General features: G+C 39.7%; 2 protein-coding genes across 4 annotated transcripts; one reads left to right on the top strand and one right to left on the bottom strand.

Moving 5' to 3' along the window:
• Positions 1-244: 244 nt before the first annotated feature.
• si:ch211-157b11.8 (fibroleukin) lies at positions 245-5,423 on the bottom strand. Its single transcript, XM_044348768.1, has 6 exons — positions 5,169-5,423; positions 4,304-4,499; positions 3,861-3,938; positions 2,600-2,712; positions 2,201-2,463; positions 245-907 (listed from the first exon to the last, which is right to left on the bottom strand). Exons 1-6 carry the CDS (start codon positions 5,421-5,423, stop codon positions 565-567), a joined length of 1,248 nt encoding a protein of 415 aa, XP_044204703.1. The 3' UTR covers positions 245-564.
• A 4,075-nt stretch (positions 5,424-9,498) lies between these two features.
• LOC122980916 (ras-related protein rab7-like) lies at positions 9,499-21,055 on the top strand. Of its 3 annotated transcripts, none has more exons than XM_044349356.1 (6): positions 9,499-9,842; positions 14,657-14,719; positions 16,041-16,167; positions 16,398-16,616; positions 19,273-19,401; positions 19,569-21,055. In XM_044349356.1, exons 2-6 carry the CDS (start codon positions 14,667-14,669, stop codon positions 19,662-19,664), a joined length of 624 nt encoding a protein of 207 aa, XP_044205291.1. In that variant the 5' UTR covers positions 9,499-9,842; positions 14,657-14,666; the 3' UTR covers positions 19,665-21,055. The 3 variants fall into 3 exon arrangements, with proteins under 3 accessions (XP_044205291.1, XP_044205292.1, XP_044205293.1); XM_044349357.1 differs by lacking the exon at positions 9,499-9,842 and adding an exon at positions 10,214-10,238; XM_044349358.1 differs by lacking the exon at positions 9,499-9,842 and adding an exon at positions 10,862-10,929.
• Positions 21,056-21,649: the final 594 nt, after the last annotated feature.

Here is a 21,649-nt window from a genome sequence, read left to right as displayed (position 1 = left end):
CTAAAATACATGTGAGCTTTTGCAGACAGCACATGTTTTAATGGGTCAAGGAGTTTAGACAGGAACGGATACACACAATAATACAGCAATACACACTCCATGCATGTTTGGAGGATCACTAGTCTATCCTAATATTTAATTAAGTATTACAACAAGCTAGATTTTTTTTTTATCAACAAAAACTTCGACAAGCAGTATTTGCAGTATTGTTGTATTTCTTTGTTTCAGTGTCAATTGAGTAACAGTATAAATGTATTTTTTTGAAAGAAAGAGGCAATGAACAAAAGAAAAAATGTACTATGGAGTTAAGCTTTAAACAGCCTGCTAGTGAATATTTCATTCATTCATATTCATTTTTTGTGCATTTTTTTCTTTAGTCTATTAGCTGCCATCTGCATGATAAGTGACATGAAAGCTGCTGTGAATAGATTGATGTCCAGATAGTGACTAAAACATCTAGCAAGTGATTGTCAATGCAAACAGGTTTTTCATCTGTGACTGACATGATTATTACAGTAGTCTACTGTGCGGCACATTTTCCAGTGAGACCTGTCATCTTTATCTTTAGGACGGCCCGACAAAGTTCCGGGGTCTTGTCTTCATCTCCACTGTCTTGAAGGAGTAACGTTCTCCAGTTCGTCCGTCAGTCAGAATGTACCATGTCCCCCAGTAGATACCGTTAGTCACACCGCTGTAGCGCCCATGGTAATACCGTGCATTCAGGTTAGCTGCTAGGCAGGCATCAAACCACCAGCCTGCACCATAGTACTGACCGCAGTTTCCAGCTGCATAACGGTCATTGTCTCGGTCAGTAGTGCTGAAGGACCTGCCATCATGGTTGTAACGTTTGCTGTAGCTCAAGGCATTGCCTGCATCACCAGAGTACTCCCGAGCAGTCAGACGATACCTGGAAGACACAGAGAGAGAACATCTGTGAAGCTTTATGTGTGGACTATATGGTAAAGGCTGAGTGAATAGTGTTTTTATACTCATTTAATCAACCTGGCAAACTCACAAAGGATATTTCCATAAACAGAGGAGACCATGGAGGAGTAAATGGGTGACAGATCAAAGGAAAAACCATCATAAGTTCCTCAATTAGGTGTTAGGCTACCATGAGCCTCTAGAAAAGTTTCTAGAGAATCCTTGCCATCAATTTCAAGTTTCTAATGGAGGGACGAACAGCCTTCCCTCATTTGGTTAAAGCACCAAACATGATGGTAGTGGAGAGCGCTGTCTGGTCCAAAGTCTTCCATGAGTATTCAATTGAGTTGATATCTGGTGACCATGAGATCATTCGGTGACCCCATGTGTCATGTATGGACGCATCTGCATTTGCTATGATTCACCACTCATTTATTTTAGGATTTTTCTTTCATTAGTCACCCGTCTTTAGTTGCAAAGAGAGATCATGCGATATTATCTTGCATACACAGACACACAGACAACCATACATGAACTGACTTTGTTAGCCAGTTCGCACAATAACAGAACCACGCAAGGTAGAGGTCAGGGAAGACAAAAAGGGGAACACCAGATCTTGGAATTCAACATTGTCAGATAAAACCTATTCTGAAAGCTGCAAAAAACTTTAAAGACCTTGAAAACCTGGTTTCAAGGTCTCAAGTCTCAAGTATTTCTTTATAACATTAAAAAAACATGACTAAATAAACAACGATCAAAGTTGAAGTTAAAAAAATAACCTCAGTTATTATTTATTAAGTATTTAACTACCACAAATTTAGCTAATCTGCGTAGATGGGTTTGATCCGATTTGATTGACAGCAGTCCTCCAACACAAGCAAACAGCCCAACAACTGCTTATATGTCTTGATTCAAATGTCGCTAAATCCTGATTGGTGCATGAAAGTTTTTGACATCATCTTTTTCTACCTGACGCCCATTCAGACAAAAACACGAACAGAAATATCTCAAGTGAAATAACCAAAACTCCACCAAGTGTTCATTTAGAACCACATTGCTAATAGCAGGAAGCTGGTTGAGAAAACTGAGTTTCATGGCTTTTAGAGTTCAATATCTTATCAAGAATGCAGACTGTGATTGAGGGTGAACTGAATGCAGCTTTTGCTATAGTGACCTTCCTGACACAACTCGTCCTCTCCAATCTTTTGTCTGAACTACAGCTATCTCTAACCATGTAATGCAGAAACTATGTTTTCTTCTGTGCAGTGTGCTTCACCTCTGCGCCTCTGAGGCTACTTTGAAGTTGCTGTAGGTGGCGTGGCGCCTCTGTTGGTGCCAGTCCTCCAGCTCGATGCGGAGTTGGTGTTGGCCAGTTGAGGTGAGGGCGCTCAGCACCGCGTTCCCCAACCAGTGTTCTCCCTGTGGACTGCCAAAGCCCTCCCGGTATTCCTGCCATGTCCTGTTGAAGTCCAATGAGCCGTCCTGACGATTCTGGATCACTGTCCACCCACCACCCGCCGTCTCCATGTCACATTTAGCCTGAACCAAGACAAAGACTTTGATATTGTAAAGCCTAGATTTTACTGATCCACAGATAGCATACACATCTCTAAAAGAAGAAGAGTGGGGTGGGGGTCTATCTGTGTGTTTTATGAGTGCGGTGTATCCGAAATACCTCCAACGCTGGTCTGTGCAGGTCAGGCTGGATGGTGTAGATGCCATTCTCTTTGATCCCGAGCTTGTAAATCTCTGCGCAGTCCTGAGGATGTAACCTTTCCAAGGGGGCAACTGAGAACCACAGTACATTTTTATTCAAGTAATTCATCCAAATATCATTGTATCATTTGAATTTAATTATGCTTTAAGGATAGGTTCACATTTTTCAAGTTTGTCTTAAATATACTCACATGCCCATTTGTACATTGAGTTATGGATCTGTAATTGTTCATCCTGTCCATACTGGTCATAAAGAGATTTAATTCTAATGCAATTTAGAAGTACAATAAGCCATGGAGACAAAATCTACCCGTCGACTCCCCATTCAATGCATGAAAGTTCAGCCAAAGATAATATGAGGTTTCAGCAGTCTGACTTGGTCAAATTAAGTAGGGATCTTCCAAAATTACTGTGTTTTTAGTACAATATTCTCTCCACTGTAGCTCAGCAACCGAAACTAAATTAGGGAATTTTGCAATAAAAAGACTAACTTTTTTATTGCTCTATTATGGAAAAAGTTAAGTAGGCCGAGTACAGGTAAATGGATTTCTGAATTATCTATGACTCTGCCCTTAGAAAATAATCAGTCACTCTTTCACAACATTTGGGGTCCCTTCATATGTTATCTAGAGAAGACAGTCTTTGCCCATATGATGGAAGCACCTGGGGATATATAAGTATAAGTATATATATATATATATAAGTAACCCGTCTGCAACGTCCAAATCTGTCAAAGGTTTTTATTTTCAACATTTGTACATTAATATAAGATGCACTTAAACTGAGGTGTATCACCCTTATACAATCCTCAACCAATCTTTTTTAAAAGATGGAGTGGGGTTGGATTGTGTGTGTGGGTGGAGGATGTTGTGGTTAAATCTCTGGTTTTGTACTTGAGATTTTGTTCCTGTGTCCTGTGTTCTTGTGCATATGTGTATAGATAAACTGGTATGTGTGTGTGTGTGTGTATGTATGTATGTGTGTATATATATGTGTGTGTGTGTGTGTGTGTGTGTGTGTGTGTGTGTGTGTGTGTGTGTGTGTGTGTGTGTGTGTGTGTGTATTAAGTTGTTCTTAAAATCAATAAAGACATTGTTGTAGGAGAAAAAGAAAAAAACAATTATTACAGGGACCAATAATCTTTCAATGCCTGCTTGGGCATGTGCATATTGTTTTAAGAAAGACCTGAAAAAAGTGAACCCATCCTCTAATGCCCTCACCTGTAGGAGGATATTGTGTGATGCTCCTCAGGAAAAGCAGCAGGTCTTTCTCCCCCTCTCTTCCCACGGCTACACTCTCTGTCAGCCCAGAGAAAGATTATGTTATCAGTAATACACATCACTGTTGTCAGGGGCTGAAAATAGAGGCTTTGTCTTTGTGTACTGCACAGAGAGGTCCCAAATTGTATGATAACTCTTTAAAGCTTCTTCACATCGTGAGCCATGCAGTATGTGTGTCTGTGTGTGCATGTACACAGAGTTTTTCTCATCCTTCTCTGCGCAGTTAAATTCCTATGCACTCACCTATGACCGACACTTAGCAGGCCTCATTGAGGTTCTGTTTACTATGTGTGGGGGAGTGACTGCGCTGGCATTTGTGCATGTGTGTGTGTGCATTTGTCTGTGTGTTACAGAGGTGGGGGATATAAATGTGTACTACTCACCCAGTCGTTTGGCCATCACCCCAAGGGCCTGGCTGTGACAGTGGAGGTCACACTCTGTCAGCACAGCTGCCATTAGAGCCAGGATTGCCCCTAGAGAGTTGCTCTCCTGGCCCCCGTGACTCCAGGGGCCTCCTGTTTCCTGGAGAGAGTGCATGCAGCGCTGCAGCTGAACTAGACGCTCTTTGACACCTCCAACCTGCAAAGACATCGCCCACAGGTACTCTTTGATAGTTACACAAATTTGCAATTATATCAGCAATCAACTCATGATTAAGCACTTCTGAATCCTCTTTATTCTTCAAGAATATTTCATATCTATAAGCTTGGTTAAGTGAAATGGTAGTGTTTTTAAGTTATAGAAAATGAAGCTTTGCATCCATACACAAAACTCTCACAAAGCTCAGTGACATGTCTTATGTCAATCTGTCTTTTACACTTACATCAGACATTGTAATTGTGCCCCTCACACACCTGTTGCTGTATGAGCTCAGCACAACCATATGATGTGGACATTTTTAAAGCAGATCTAATTTTATCCTTTCTCCTTTGATTGCTGACTGTCATTGCTCCGTGGCTGTTAGGTGGTGCCAAGTTTAGTGTGACAATTGTCCCATGGGAAAGGACAGGCTGGCCTGCCCCTGATAGTACGCTGCTCAGTCTCCGTGGCACACGTGAACGAACCGACAGGGGGGTCAGGTCCTCTTCAATTTGTCATTTAGTGTTTCTGAACCATCTGACTGTTGCTTGGCAGAGAAATATCATTAAAAATTGCACTATCTGGCCTTCCTCAGAATAAGATTTGTAAGATGGAAACAAGAAATCCTCTTAGGAAAAGTACAGCAAAAGACCTGTCACTGTCACTCACCTTAGGCTGATCCTGGGGGACATTGTGCCTCTGCTCCACCTTCCGAGGAGCATCTGAGATGGCTGGGAGTAAAACCCTCACTCTGCAGGCTGTTGTCCCAGTTTGACCCTCACAGGCCCCGGTGCCCACTCCCACTCCAGTCCCGGGCGGGATGGGTGCAGCCACCAGACTGTCCCTGCAGGGAGGGTGTGTGCAGGCTGGAGACGCCTCTGAGGAGAGCAGCGCTCCCACATACAGTGACAGCAGAGGAAGCATACCAAGAAAACCAAGTGGAATCATGGGAAAATGGAGAGATGTAATTTTTAAGTCAAAAGCAGCCTTGTCTTTTACTCTTTAGCAGTGGTCCAGCCTCCTCCCTCTGCGCTGTAAGTTGTCTGTCCTTTTGTTGTTGATGATTCTCTGCAAACTTCCACTTTGCTTTCTTTCACATTTCAGTAAGTGCCTCTTCAGGTGGTAAGTGTTTGCTGACCCTTCCTTTTTGTTTAGACCTTTCTGTTGCTGTTCTTGTCTGTCTTGTTTTCTGCTCTGTGTGCTTCTTTCATCCTCTTCTTTTTTCCCCCCCTCAGTTCATCTCACTCCCGGTCCTCCTCTTTCTCCTGCTCTGTCTCTGTTTGTGAGGTTGCTTTGGCTCAGATTCCTAGATAACTGCGGCACTCTTTGCTGTCTGACACGGACTAATGCACCCACCCCCTGATACACACACCACACACACACACACACACACACACACACACACACACACACACAATCTGTGCATCTCCTTAACTCATCTCATTCTCTTTCTCATAGATTCCCACACAGCCACACACAGACATGCATGTTTACACACACACATGCACTCAGAATATGATTATAAAACACATATGCTATGCATTGTGACATTATGCAGTTTATGGACATATGAATCACAGATTAACGGACCTTTTTTTTTACTGCTTTGGAGGAGGGCATGTCCTTCCTCTGTGATTATACCTGCTTTATTTTCATGTTAGAGTAACATTTTTATTCCTCTCAAACCCCCCATGCTCATTCACATCTCACCCTTATCCATCAACGTGCATACGCAGCAATGTTTGTAGACATGGAAATTCAGCAGATGCTTCAAGTATGTGGCTCCTTTACTCTTGTGGACCGTTTTCCTGCTTACAACCCTTTTGTGTTGCACTATTTGTATTTACAAACTGAGTTCCAAAGAGGCCATAAAGACTCGACATTCAATAGGTGCGAGAAGGCAGGAATTCCTCTATAAACACCAGAGTCATCCCAGTCATCAGGATTCTGCAGAGGCACACTCCCACTAACAAGGTGCACAAACACACACTCACAGTATAGATGCAGAACAAAATCAAGATGAGATCTCTATTTAGGCTCAGTCACGGGAAAATAACCTCATAATGTGAATGACAGCTCTGTGTTCTCTAAAAAATGAGTGTGTGAGTGTAGACGAAGATTTGAAAGACTCAACAATGAGTCGAGATTTGGGATCCTAATTTGACAGTAAATTCACACACTTTTCTGTTTTTACATTATTATTTAGGGTGTGTGTTAAAGAAATGATCAATGTAACACTGAGAATATGGTATAAAGTAAGATCTCTACAGCTGCTACAGTTCTGAATCTCTCTTACAACATTTTTATTTGTTTTATTTGTCATGTAATAGCTTATTGTCAGATAATTTTCATCTGTTGTTCATGGCCAGATGTTAAAAAGGCACCCTCAAAATACAATGAAACAACATATCTCATAATATTACTATATACAGCATCATCAACACCATGTTCATAGTAAAGTACATATTTGCCAATAAATAAAACCAATGTTTGTGATTATTGTGAGCGAGTTCAGATCAGTTTCATTTAACTTAATCTAAGGAAACACAAATTTATTAAAGCATGAGCAATTTTCTTATCGTAACTCAAATTTTCTTTTTATGTATGTGTGTTTCTGTACTATTTTGATGGTATCCTAAAATGTTTTGTTTTATTGTAAAAGTTCTCTTTGGTTAGGAGGCCTGTCTATATTTCATGATATCCCATGAACAAGAAGTACCTGCCCATCCAGCTCCCACCAACCACACACACTTCCCCCTTCCCCGACCCCTTTCTCGCTCTTTTTCTCATACACACACACACACAAACACACACACACACACACACACACACACACACACACACACACACACACAGAAATATATTTTCTCTCACGGTCCAGTTGCCTGCAGACAGGCTGTAAAAGTTGACCTGCATTCCCATCTTAGCATGTTTCAGCAACACTGTGTTTTTGGGACAAAGACAGTCTTTCAAGTATCATACAAGCAGATCGCTCACCTATCTTTGACCTTTACACTTGCTCAGCACGTCAACACCACAGAGTGCTATATGTCGCTCTGCAGAGGTCCATAACATAAATGTGGGCTAATGTCTGGGACCACCAGTTCACTTGGTTCATCCAGGCAAAATGAGTTGACACTGTCCTCTAGTGGTGGATCATCATTGGTCGAGGGGAGTGAGCTTAAACAAGATGGACCCCTCAGAGCAGTGAGGTATAGTAAAGATCCCAGAATGCATGATCCACTGGGTTTATCTATATCTCTGATGAACTATAATATCTGAGGATATAAGTTCCTCACTCCAGGTGCATACTAGATGTTTTGTAAAACTATGTTACATTAATTACCCTAACTTATGTCTTGTTGAATGAAGCTCATTTGACTTTTTGATTTTGCACATGAAATTAAGTTTACTTGTCAAAGGGAGTTCTGCTCTGTGAAAACAGTTGTACAGTGTCTTCTGTGGCGCTGGAGGGGGCTTTCCAAAGTCTGAGAAAATGACCCTGATGATGTTGTCAGGGTTATATCAGCTTGAGATTGAGGCCTAAAATTTTGAACAGAAAGCCTGCATTACAAACTTTGGGTGTGTGGTGTGAAAGAAGTGGGCATTTAGGAGGCAGGCAGGATCTGAAAGACACCGTTGAGTTGCATTATGGAAACTAGGATCCAGAGAGTCCCCCAAATATTACGGAAATGCAATACTAAATCATTGAAGTACTGCTTTAACATGCATATGAGCAGCAACACAACAAAACTGAATTTACTCATCTTAAGAGGATGATATGTATCTATAAATATGTATATATCTCTAATATGAATCTTTAGTCCCCCTCCACTCAAAAATATGTTTTTCTTCTTGTTCGTACAGTTGAATGTTTGAGCTTCATGGTGCAGAATGATGTATGTGCAGAGGTTGATACTAGAAGGCTGTTTTCACATTCATCTGCTGAAAGTGCAAAGTTTCTCTGTGCTCATTGAAAATCTGATGGCATGATTCAACACTGGATTTTCATGCCAATGCCAAAGGCATAATTTGTGATGACAAATAGTGACAAATAGTTTGAAGTCAATCGTGGTCCAATATACAACGTACTCAAGTGTGATGTGGAAACTTGAAGCTTCCAGTGCACAAACACTGAGAATGGACTTTACAGTGTAGGAGGCATCTTGTGTCCAGCAGGAAAACTTTTGAAATGAAAAAAATATTTGCATATTTATAGTTTCTGGAATTTTTAATGAGGGACAAGGAGTAGATATAATTTTAAGGATTTTAACAAGATAATGTCACTTTTTTGTGGAAAAACCATATCAAACATGAATTCTTATAAGTAGGGTATTTTACACATCTTAAAACAGGTCTGGAGTATTGGATTAAATTTGTGTCATAATAATTTAGCAAAATCTCCCAAGAATCAAACAAACAAACAAAAAAAAAACGCAATTGAAAGTGAATAAAAGTAAATTTGAACAAAAATTGACCTCAAAGGCAATGTAACACCTCGTATGTTACAACCATTGACTGTATATTTACATACAGTCAATTACGCAACTATACCAACAGCACACACGAGAGCTTTGTGTCAGAACTGAAACTGAAAAACGCAAAACTTTCACTCAATGAAAGAAAAGAGAGATTATTTTAATCAAATGTAGCACCGTTGTATAGTTTTCTTGCAAGTTTTGCTTTTGAGGTACTTTTTGGTTTCAATTTTGTTTTTGTTTTTTTGATTCTTTGGAGATTTTGTTAAATTATTATGACACAAATTTAATCCCATACTGAAGAGGATCTTTAACTGTTGACATTGATGACAAAACCCTGAGAACTGAACTTACTGTTGTTTTCAATAGCTGAAGTTGCTTTATCCATGCAAGAGCAGAAATCCAATTAACATTTTGCAGAAATAATGCGGAATTTGACCATTTAGTTTATGATAAATATTAGTGAAGAATGTCAAAAGTGGGCGGTGATTATTAGAGAGTTGCGTCTGACGTAAGACGCAGGCGTTGTTTTGGAGGAGGAAGTGAAAGGGGAAGAGAGAAGCTGAGGAGGGTAGCAGATAGTTAGCTCGCTGGCAGGCAATCCTTCACGCAAAGTGCCAAATTTAGTCACCAGTTGTAGATTATCTCGTCGTTTTTTTGTTAGGGTTAATGTAAAGGGCAACACATTTTTCTAAGAGTTTGTAACCAGGCATTGCCAAATTAACGCTAGCTAGTCAGATAACGGCTAACGTAACGCCTAGTTAGCCTCCGACGAAAGCTGCTCTGAACAATAACAGCTAGTTAGCTTCGCAGCCAGGTCTGATCCCGTCAAGAAGTCTTCTCTCCGGTGTGTTACGAGCTGAAAGTAAGTTCTTCAGACGACAACAGTCTGGTCATATATTGCATATTTGGTCTGCTATAAATTCATCCGGGGTCCTATTAATGCAAATGCGATAACAGCTAATTGTGGTGCAATGTCTGTAAAGAAGCTGGTTGGCAAAAACAAGGCCGTCCTGTAGCTCTTCTGGGCCGAATCCAACAGCGAAGGAGAACCGGGAAGACGAATCCGGTCCGTCGAACAAAGCAGCTCAGAAATATGCCCTCGTCTCCTTTTTCAATTTTTCTTTTACTATGAATTGCTTCAATGCAAATTAAATTTCCCATACGTGCATACAGATAATGAGGGGGTGGGGGCACACACTTGGAGCTTCAGTGTCAAAACTACCCATTGCTGGATTTTGGTTAACACGTCTTGATACTGGCAAGTATCGACTTACACACTTAGTACACAGTCTGTGTTGTGTCGTGTCGGTCGGGCGTTGTGCTGCAAGCAGACTCTCCTGTCCCGAGTTTTTTTCTGTTTAATAGCTTTTCGGTTTCGGCTGTGACTCAGACAGGTCACGCAGGTACACGTCGTTCAGTTTGTCGGGTCGACCTCGGGTCGTAATTCATGTAATGATCCGATGAGGCTATAACGCCTATTACTTGTGCCAACAAGCTTATCTGGTTGAAGTGCGAACTGAAATATATTGCCATCTAAACATTAGAGTCATATTTTTCTTTCTTTTTCAAGTCATACTACTTTTCCTTTCCTTTTGTGTCTTTGTTTTTTTAATCACACTTCTTACAAAGAGTATAATGTCTGTGATTATGGTGTTATTGAGTTGACTTGCAGTTGTTGGCAACTGTCCTTACAGAGCAAACAGCTCATGTCTGGTTACTTGATACTCTAGTTTGACTTAAAAATACTGGCCTGACTGGCCTGAGTTTGGATCAACTCTAAATTGGGATTTACTAATATCCCATGAGTTGGCAAGAGCTGGTTGCAGTTAACATGCTGGAAAACATTTCACAGTACATTTTGTAGCACACACAGCTGTGTTTCATTTTACATTGCAGCGTGGACCTTCCAGTTTGTTCTGCTGTACGAGAGGCTTGATCATTCAGTGCAGGTTTGTCGTAGGGTCATGTGGAAAGCAAACTTTTGGTTCAAAACATTTGTTTTTTGATTTGAGACGTCATGGAATCCAACATCCAGCTGTTACAAAGTGTTGCACTGTGTAATTGTAGAGAGAAAAATAGTTCTTTGACAGCATTTTTAATAGAAATCTTTCACTGCGTGTCATGCTTTATAACATCGTCGATTGCCGTAGTATTGTGCTTTGATTCAATATTATTTTTTTTTTTACATGTTTTCCATTGCATTGACATGTTTGATTGTTACAATGCACTGACGCTGTTCAATTGTTAATCACATGGGCACTCAACAACAAGATGCAAATGACATAGCTGGAAACATGAAGATGGTCTAACTCTGTGACGTGTCGAGATGGGTTGAGCATTGAGAAACATAAACAACAACAGAAACTCTGCCATCCAAATCTATATTTAGTCCAGAGTTTGTTTGTGTCTGTCAGTGTGCATGCGTACTCCATGTCAGAGGTGATCTGTGAATTCCAGCTGCTCGTGCTGGTGACTTATGGACAGAAAGGAAAATGTGTCGGGACTCCAACACATGACTTTTTAGCACATATTTCACACATATTCAATCCATGAACAGTTAGCTCCTATTGTTAGGTAGCTGAGTGATGTGCAGTTGCCACTATAAAGATTTAATTATTAGTATTTTCATCATGCTTCCGACCTTCTGACCAGATACTTATTAATTATCTAATTGTGTAAATGGTGGTACATTGATAATTGAATGGATAAAAACATCCAAAGTAAAAGAGCTTAAAATTGTACTATACTAACACAATTCATAAATAGATTTATAGTAGTTTTTTGAAGAGGGTGAAGTAAGAATTAAACCATTGTTCCCTATTCTGCATTCAAATATTTGATAGTACAATAATTTATATTTTATGTCACTTTTATAGGTCAGATGGGGCAGTTTTTCATCCAGTTCATAACGATGAATGACACATTGATCACAACCAGACAGACAATAACATAGCGAAAAAATACCAGTATTCTGTGCAATCATAATCTTCCATAACTGTGAACAATTTAAACAATCTCACTTTTTGAATATTTTAATACAGATTGAAGTAATAAACACATTACCCGGATCCTATAAAAGTAGTTGTTGTGGATTGTAAGCTTTGATTTGTTGCCATAATTACTCTAAGAATCGTTGTGTTCCTGTATGCGTATTATAAAACTTAACAACAGATCAAGTGTTGGAAGAAGTGGGCCCATGTTGTTTCACATCATCTGTAGATGTGAATATCATGTCACCACTAATTTTTGTTTCCCATGAGGAAGATTCTCAAATTCTATATTGAAATAGGCCAAAGTGTGAAACCTGATCAATTATTATCTAGAGGACGTCATTTTATGAGCTATTATAAACTGAGAAAATTGACGAAGCCATCCATGACACACTGGCAGCAGCATTAGTTTTATAACATATTAATAATGAAACACAAACATTTAGACCCATCAGATATTTTCCATGTAAAACATTAAACAGTAAAATGTATTTTTCTCGAGTGCCAAATCCTCACAGATTTCTCCTAATCTGCAGATATTTCTAAAGCACTTTACAGTCGATCTGTGTCAAGATTTATTCAGTTTGACACACAATGCCAATATTGGTATTGATGAAACCTGCCATTTAGTGTTGATGTTTTAATATTGTGTATAATAAATTGACTGGCTGTCAGTTTTGGTGAGAGACAGCCACCTGATTCTTCACTGTGCCTCCTGTCAGAGATCATAGTCAGTACGCTCTGCTGTTTGTCGAAGATCTGAGTAGAGTTCCTTCAGTAATCATGTGACTGTGGTCTGAGCATGCCTAGACTTTGGTGATGTGCTGTTGTTTGTGCTTCTGTCAGCTAATCTGTGCTTCACAGTATGATAGTTACTGAAGGGCTGTGCTTGTTCTAATCAGAAAGAACACAAGTGTACTTAACAGCTCCTGTTGGTAACTGAAGTATTTGTGTTTTAAAGGCTTAGATGTGGAGTTTTGGATTTATTTAAAGAACACATGAATCAGTCTATAGCTTGACTTAAAGTTGGAAGTATTCATGTTTGTGTAGTTTTATTCTATTAGTGGGCTGTGCTAAAAACCTGTTTGTGCTAATAGACTGGCATGTCTACAATGTACTCTGTGCATGATGTTCAGTATGTTGACTTCATGTGATAGCTGATGGGAAGTTTTTTTATGTTGTCTAACAGGTTGTGCTGCATAAAAAAGTAAGGTGGACGTTATGTTTCCTAAAACTAGGGACATGATTGATTTATGGAAGACATTTTTGTTCACAAATTATAATATAACAGTAACCAATTCATTCGTTTCTTTATACCACACTCTGTTATGTTATACCCATATATCCATTTGCAGTTGCAGTTCAGGTAATCTTCATTGTAATGAGGAAACACCGACCATCAGACTACCGATACTGCTGCTTCACAAACAGTACGCACACTCACTGTAGACTTTCTGAGATTTTCTTCTCGTAAATAGCATTGTGCCAGACTGTTTACTTGGCACAGATATGGCGAAGTCTGCATGTGTGAAAAAAGATAAAATAGCCTCTTATGAAATCATGGTGTATTTTAGTCTGTTTAGCCTCTTTGTGTGTGGATACGGTTTATAGATAAGCCCTGAAGACTGGCACATAGCCACTTTTTGTTTGTTTTACTATCCTGAATTTCACTTTGTAAGTTTCCTCCATGAAGTATGTTTTTGTCTGCCTTTAGGAAATCTGGGAAAGATGAATGACATGGATGGTGGGATAGAAGGCGGGATGAATGACAGTAGGAGGGATTAAAGATTGGACACCAATTATCAGACTTACAGACACGCTGATTGACATAAAATCATTTATGATATCTTGGGCACCTGTAATTTTGTTTCAACAGACGTAATGATGTGATGTTTCTCATTGTTTCTTTCTGAACATTTTTAAATTGCCCTTTCAGCTTCATCAATTTTGTGTAACTGTAGCATCTCCCAGTTTCATTTTGGGGGACAGTACATAATTTGCTCACTCATTGTGTTGAGCAATATCTTAGATCGTGCCTTCTTCATTTTGACTTGTAGGAAACGGTTCTCTCCACTTCTCACCGCTGTATTTAAACATCCAGACATCACACAGATTGCTTAATGCTGAGCTACAGTTCTTGCACAAAGTAATATGATATGTATCTAACTGATTGACCCAAACCAGAGAGAACATATACACATGTTTGCTTTGTTCGCAACACAATTTCAGGCAAGATTTGCACACTAAAATGAGAAATTCCTGGACTTGGATCATCACACGCAGTAGTAGGTAGTCTGCCTGGTAACAGTGTGATATCAGGGAAAATGTCAGATGTGTCACTGGGTTTGGACTTTAGTATGGAGAAGAAGTCCGTTCTCTAGGAGGTAACTTCCTGTGGTTTATGAGAGAGAAAGAGAAAGAATGATGTGTTCCTCGTGATTCGCCCGACAGCTTAGAAAGCACATGACTGGAATGAATGGTATTCAAACCTGATTGGTCCAGGGCCATGAAACTCTACACACACATTTGTAGAGTGGTGTTTTGCAATGGGGATTGTCGATTTGTTGATTTTATTGCCCCTGAACAATACAAAACTGTTGTGACAAGCAATGAACAAGTTATGAAGTAGCTTGCGTAAGTAAGTACGCTCTGTATGCTCAACTTTTTGCTGTTTGTCTTTCTGCAGCTGTGGAAAAATGACATCCAGGAAGAAAGTGCTCTTGAAAGTCATCATCCTGGGGGATTCTGGGTGAGTCAAAACATGGCATATTCCACCTTTATATGTCAAACCCAGCAATCAGGTTTGAAAATCATCTATCATTGCCTTATATAAGACAGAATAGTCATCTCGTTACAATCCATCAGTCAACTCGACTTGGTGGAGTGGGCAGATTCAAAGATCTTGACTCAGGCAACAGCAATCAGTTAATCTTTTAAAATTGTTTGGTGGGAAAAAACCTGCATGTCAAGGTATTATTTTTCTTTTCAGTTGAAGGTCCTGACATTGCTTTTTTTTTGGTGTTACTTCCTTGTTGGGAGGAGTTGTTATTGTGCCATAATCTGTCTCCGGGCAGAGTTAAAAAGCTGCTCTGTAGAAATACAGTCCTACTGTTCTCCAAATCTTATCCGCAAACCTAATCAGACCTAATCACTGCTATTAATTTGCTATTAATTTTCATGCTCAGTACTGCGTTAGGTTGTTTGTTGGAGAAATGCATCAGTTAGGGAAAATTAAGAAACTGTATGACAACTACATTATCCAAGATCACAGACAGTATCTGGTCATTCCTCACAGTATTTGGGCCTATTTACACTTGGGGCACATGTGTGTCTCATTCAGCCAGATCACATATCTGTTTGCATCTGTCTTGGTTTGGTAGATATAGGACTGCAACTAATGATTATTTTCATTATCGATTAATCGGCCAAATAATTTTCTCGATTAATGAATTAATCATTTGGCCTATAAAATGTCAGTTAATAGTAAAAAATGATCATTACATTCAAGTTGACATCTTCAAATATCTTACTTTGTCCAACCAACATATAACTGTATAACAGAGAAAAACAGACAACCATACAATTTGGAAGCTTGAAACAAAATATTGGGCATTTTTGCTTAAAAAAATGACTAAAACGATGAATCAATTATTCAAATAGTTGCCAATTTAGTTTTCTGTTCATCAACTAATTGATTCATCCTTGCAGCTCTAGGTAGATGCAAATAAAAGTCAACGCTATGTCAGCCTACCTGATGCAGTTTGTTAATTGCCAAAAAAGAAAAATAATTTATGCTCTTGAGCAGTTTAGTTACAACAATATCAGTTTAGCTTGGTAGCTAATCACTATCCAAGTAGTATCCAAGTATGTAACGTATGTAAGTGGCATAAAGTGTAAATGGGGTCTTGATTACATCTGTTTATCTCCTAGCTTTAAATGAATCTAGGTAATTTAATTACTGTATATTTCATATTAGATATCAGTCAACCTGTCAACCACCTTTTGTTTTTGCTCTTCAATAAACCATCTAATATGTCTGTTATTCTGCTGTCTGTTCTCTTCTACCTCAGTGTTGGAAAGACCTCCCTAATGAACCAGTATGTGAACAAGAAGTTTAGTAACCAGTACAAAGCTACAATAGGAGCAGACTTCCTGACCAAGGAGGTGATGGTGGACGACCGTCTTGTTACAATGCAGGTGCATCACATTTACAACTGGAAATGTTATATCTTATGAGGAGGAATGAAACTGTAAAACGTTAAAGCGTTTAAAGCATAATGTTAGTTGTAATTTCATTTTTCTAGATCCCTACCCGGTTATCAGTGTTTTGCATCATACCCACAGTTGTTCATATTTGTAGCCGTCTTCTCCTCTTTTCTGTAATCCTGTCCATTTGTTAAACTTTTTGTGTCGTTGTGGTCGGTTAGATCTGGGACACAGCTGGCCAGGAGAGGTTCCAGTCCTTGGGTGTTGCGTTCTACCGTGGAGCAGACTGCTGTGTGCTGGTGTTTGACGTGACTGCACCCAATACCTTCAAGACACTGGACAGCTGGAGGGATGAGTTTCTGATCCAGGCCAGCCCTCGAGATCCTGAGAACTTCCCCTTTGTCGTGCTAGGCAACAAGATTGACTTGGAGAATAGACAGGTCGGTATCAATGGTTGATGCCTCCATTACCAATACTATCATTTTACATCATTACTCATCCTGAATTGTAGATCACTGAAATGTCAGATCCCTTTGACACCAAGGCCCAGTTCCAATGTCCTCCCTAAGGGTCTTTCTGCACCAGATGTGTTTCAGCAGCGTTTTTTACTTTTGGGATGTGTTGGTAACTACATTGATGGGTGCTGGCATTCGAGTGGTGTTGAAACACTTGAGTGTACAGCAGCACTATGGCTGCTGCTGTTGTGCTGCTTGTGTAGTGGTCAGTTTACACAAGGATTGAAGACTTAAATTGACATCAGCTGCATCTTCAACACAAAGTGGTGGAATCACAGAGCACTTGGTCAAAACACCGGAGTGACTTTAAAGCGCCTATAATCGATAATTTTATAATGATAATGTATCAAACGCGTAATGTGAGGTGTGTCACTCGTTGTGATGAACGTACAAAGAATTAGCAGCCTCCCTTATGCAGCGTTATAGTGAGTTTCAGCTCATTATTAAGCTGTTGGGCCACATCTTTTCTGTTCTGCTCTCGTTCGCTTCCGGTCACAGCAGCCAGCTGTTTCAGTGAAAAAGCTTGTAAAACCAGTGGCGACAGATCATGTGGGCAGAGCCCCACCTGCTAGATTCAGAAAAAAGTGGTTTCAGTGGCACTGAGTAATTTAGAAATTAATCACTTATTATTCTGTATAAATGAATGGCATAAAATACTTGGTTGCTGCTGTTATTTGTTGTTGTTCTAAAATTTGAGGTCAGTGGCTTTTAAAAGGGTGTTTTTAACTATGTTTGATTGCAGAAGCTGCTCTGTGGGGATAGCCCCACTCTCGCAACCTCAAATGCTTTGAGTACAGGAAAATAACATTACACATACCAAAAGTCTTTGGCAATAAAAGCAGGTGGCATAAACTTGATGCCAAATAGGGCTGATTGCCTGTTGCCCCACTGCTATTTGATTGGCTATCTTTGCTTAGTAAATTGTCGTCATTCGCTTGTAGTTATAGGTTAGCAGAAGCTGTAACTGTCAATGAAGTGAATTATCTTCCAGCACACAAATTTGAAACTGTCTTTAGAAGAAAAGTGTTGAGATTAAACGCCTCTGTTCCCACCAGCTGTGGGACATTGTTATAAACTAAACCGCAGGCAAAACAAATCTCAGATTTAATGTGGAGTGGTTCTCCAGGAAAAATGGCTAACTGCTAGCTTGTCCAAGAAGGTGCTGTTTTTGCTTCTCGTGTGTGTTTTTGGAGGGAATGGCACCTTGTCAAGAGCAGGTTTAGGTTTAGGTCTCAAGCATCTTTCTGAGAGGATTACCGATCATGGAAATAGCGGAAATCATCTAGGCAGATCAGTTAAGTTTGGGTTTGCTCGGCCAAACAAATGTAGCTAATTGACAGTGCATACAAACAACAACTACAGGATTTTAACACCAGAGTCATTGAAATGTTTTCCCAGAGGAAGAACTGCCGTGCCTCTTTTCTCTTCATTTGAGCTTTGAATTGGTGGGTGAAAAAATTGTAGTTTATCCTGCTGTTTAAGTGCGGTAGGTATCTGTAGTGTGATTACTCACTACTGCTGAACTGTTTAATCCTGTGAATAGTGAGATACTTATTTGCCTTTACTCATGCGGGTGTCTATCCCTGTTCCCCTCTTCCTCCAGTCATCTGCTCTTCTTCCTGCATTTACTTAAAACATCCGTTTCCTGGCAGACGCCTCTCTCCTCCTCCTCTTATTGCTAATCTTCAGCCTGCAAACAGCTTTTGTATTGACAGTCACATTGCCATATTTTATCTAATCCTGTAGTTATGCTGTAGAAGACTCAAAATATTATTATGTCAAATTGTAAAATCATTTAATTTTCTGGTCATGCCTCTGTCCAAAGTAGTTGTTGCCCCACCATGTTTTCCACATAAAAACGCCACTGCTTAAAACCCACTGTTTACAAACTGCTCAGCACTTAAGGGCAAACAGACAGTTAGCAATTAGCTTGTGAACATAGTTGAGTATTTAGCAACCAGATATTTCCTTCAGGAGTTGGTAGGAACCAAAACTTAGCTGAAAAAGAATGAACATTAGACTTGCATTCACCGGATGGCCAGAAGCACGACTCCAAATGAAGAATAATCTTGCTCCATAACTGTAAATAAGCAACTGTTCCCTAACAAGTTCAACATGTCAGCTTGTATAATCATGTTGTGTGTTCACAGCTTATTTATGCTGCCCCCAACTGGCCAAAAAAATCAGTTACAGCAGGTTTAGTTGGGTAATATTCTTTGATCATTTTGGACTTTCCTATCATCCCAATTTTAAACCTTAGAATGAATTCTGTGCATTGTTACAGTGGGACAACACTGACCTACGAGGACTTATATGGAATGTGTATTACAGTCTTGAGAGTCCTCAAGTATGGACATTGGGACTGGGCCCAAGAATACTTTCTCACCTAATAGTGACCCATTTTTATGCACTATGTTGACCTTCTGCATATTTTTGGCCTATGATAATCTTAATCCATGTTCCTCAGAAATATGCACAATTATTTTAGTTAAACATTTCTGGCTTGAATAAGAAGGACATTTTCACTTTGAACCTATCCCTCCATGTTGATGATTTTCTTCCTCTTCACACACACACACAGGTAACCACCAAAAGGGCTCAGGCTTGGTGTCAGAGTAAGAACAACATCCCGTACTTTGAGACCAGTGCCAAAGAAGCCATAAATGTAGAACAGGCATTCCAGACAATTGCACGTAACGCCCTCAAACAGGTAAGTCACAGTAGCAAAAAATGACAGTGGAGATGTGTGCTTTGTTATTAGCTCATCTCCAATGTTTGTACAACGATGACAGCTGAATAATTTAAAAGCTAGTCTTTATTACTCTGTTTGTTTAGTTTTCCCCTACACTGACTATGCTCTCTTTCGATGCCTGCCAGGAGACAGAGGTGGAGTTGTATAATGAATTCCCAGAGCCCATAAAACTGGATAGGAACGACAGAGCTAAACCATCAGCAGAAAGCTGCAGCTGCTAAGGGACAACTTGGACCATCTTCTCTCTTGGCTTTCTGAAACACCCCGTCACCGGTTACATCACCTACACCTCGCTCCCAGGGAAAGGACTTCCCTACCGGTCTTCCTCCGTCACGCCTCCATTCATTCCATCAACACGACCCCCCCCCCCCCCTCACGCAGTATGCTGCACATGGATGTACCCTCCCCCCACCCCCAATCCCCCCTCCTTTCACTTAGCACACAAATTAATCCTCTAGCGTACTCTCGTAAAATACGCTGACAAAATCCAGTGCCCAAAGATCACACGAGAGGGGAATGACACCCCCTTCTGACCTCACAGTCCCTGACTTGATAGTGAGTGATCTCCTGCCCATCCATTTGTCTGACTCTCACAGTGAGGGGGCAAGATGGAGCCATGTTCAAAGAGTGCAATTGGGAACTCTAGATGGACTGGTTGATGCTCTGTAATGTGAGACGATGTTGGCTAAGGTCAGCATCCCAAGTATCCTATTCTTTCCTTCTGTTTTCTGTTTGCTTTCTATTGCCTATCTGTCAAGAAATAATCAAGGTGAACTATATATATATATATATATATAAATATATATATATATAATTTTTTTTTAATTGGCTGATGTTATTTCTCGAGCCAATCTGAAACACATATTTGTTTTTTTTGCACTTTCTTCTTATGTTTTTGCCTTTAAATGTTCTAAACATAGAGGGATGACTGATTTTGGGCAACGTCTGCTACCATGCGCCTTTTTGGTAAGCATTAAATTATACCTCCTCACTTGCTCTCCCTGTCAAATTTCCCCCACCCCCCGAGAATCTGTTGAACACTTTGGTTGATTGTATTGACTTTTTCCCTTCAAGGTTGTGTGTTAATGGGTTTATAACTGCCTCACACTTCAGAAGAAATAAGTAGACATTAAGTAAAAGCTGATAACGCAATCACAGTGTAAAACATTGATTCCTCGACATATTAATATTTGCCTTTTTATGTAACATTACTTGTACCGCTACTATTACTGCTGTATGTGTTTATGTCCTTCATCAGACATTTTTCAACGCTATGAAATTACAATATGTGTCACCAACACAGCTTACACCTGTCTTCTGTCATGTCTTTGTTATCGCTGTTCTCTCTATCTGCTTGTAGCTCAGGTTGGCTTAAGTACTTAATATTTTTAACGGATTGTGTATTACGGTGTATAGATGGTAAAGGTAAAAAAAAAAAAAAAAAAAAAAAAAGGCTGATGGATTGAACTGAAATGGATGTTCTCTCTTTCCATTTAAAGAAAAGATCCAACTTTCTGCCCTGGTATTACTCCTTCTCCTTATAGAAAAATCACTGCAATGCCAATGATGTCAAAGAAAATTGGGACGTCAAATAATAAAACTCTTGAATATATCAGTGGTCTTAATACTATTGGTCTCAATTTCTGTTATGTTTCATTGTTTGGTTAATTCCAGCATCCAGACACTGCCCTATTTGTATGCTTTTAAGTGCGACCTGAAACACACTGTAGTTGTGTGATGTCATGCCTCGAATGAAATGCAGTCTCTGAAAGACAGTATTAATGCCCCCACACAGGTGTTTTCAGTTATTTTGGCTGATTTAGATCTCTCTCAGAACTGATGGACAGCTCAGTGACTGTAAGTTAGTGATGGACTGTTTACACTTTAATGATTCTTTAAGGCAGGGGTCAGCAATTAGGCTCAACCATTCGCCAGTTTTTCCCAACACTGCTTATTGGGTGGCTGACATTGCACAGGTGTGGTGAAAACCATCAAATATGTTCTCAATACATTTTATTTATTTTGTTGAATTCAAGAATAACATTTATAAAACTTTTAGGCTTGTATCTGAGGGCAGATGTCATAATTCCCATTAGTAAGTGAGGGTAAACAGAGTGACAGCAGCTTATGTTAATATTTATTTGGCAAGAAAAAGACTCCTACATAAATATATCTACTGTGTTACACTATGAGACTAGAAATCTAT

Source organism: Thunnus albacares, chromosome 4, assembly GCF_914725855.1.
Source record: "Thunnus albacares chromosome 4, fThuAlb1.1, whole genome shotgun sequence".
Classification (NCBI taxonomy): domain Eukaryota; kingdom Metazoa; phylum Chordata; class Actinopteri; order Scombriformes; family Scombridae; genus Thunnus; species Thunnus albacares.
This window is presented reverse-complemented; position numbering and strand designations above follow the sequence as displayed.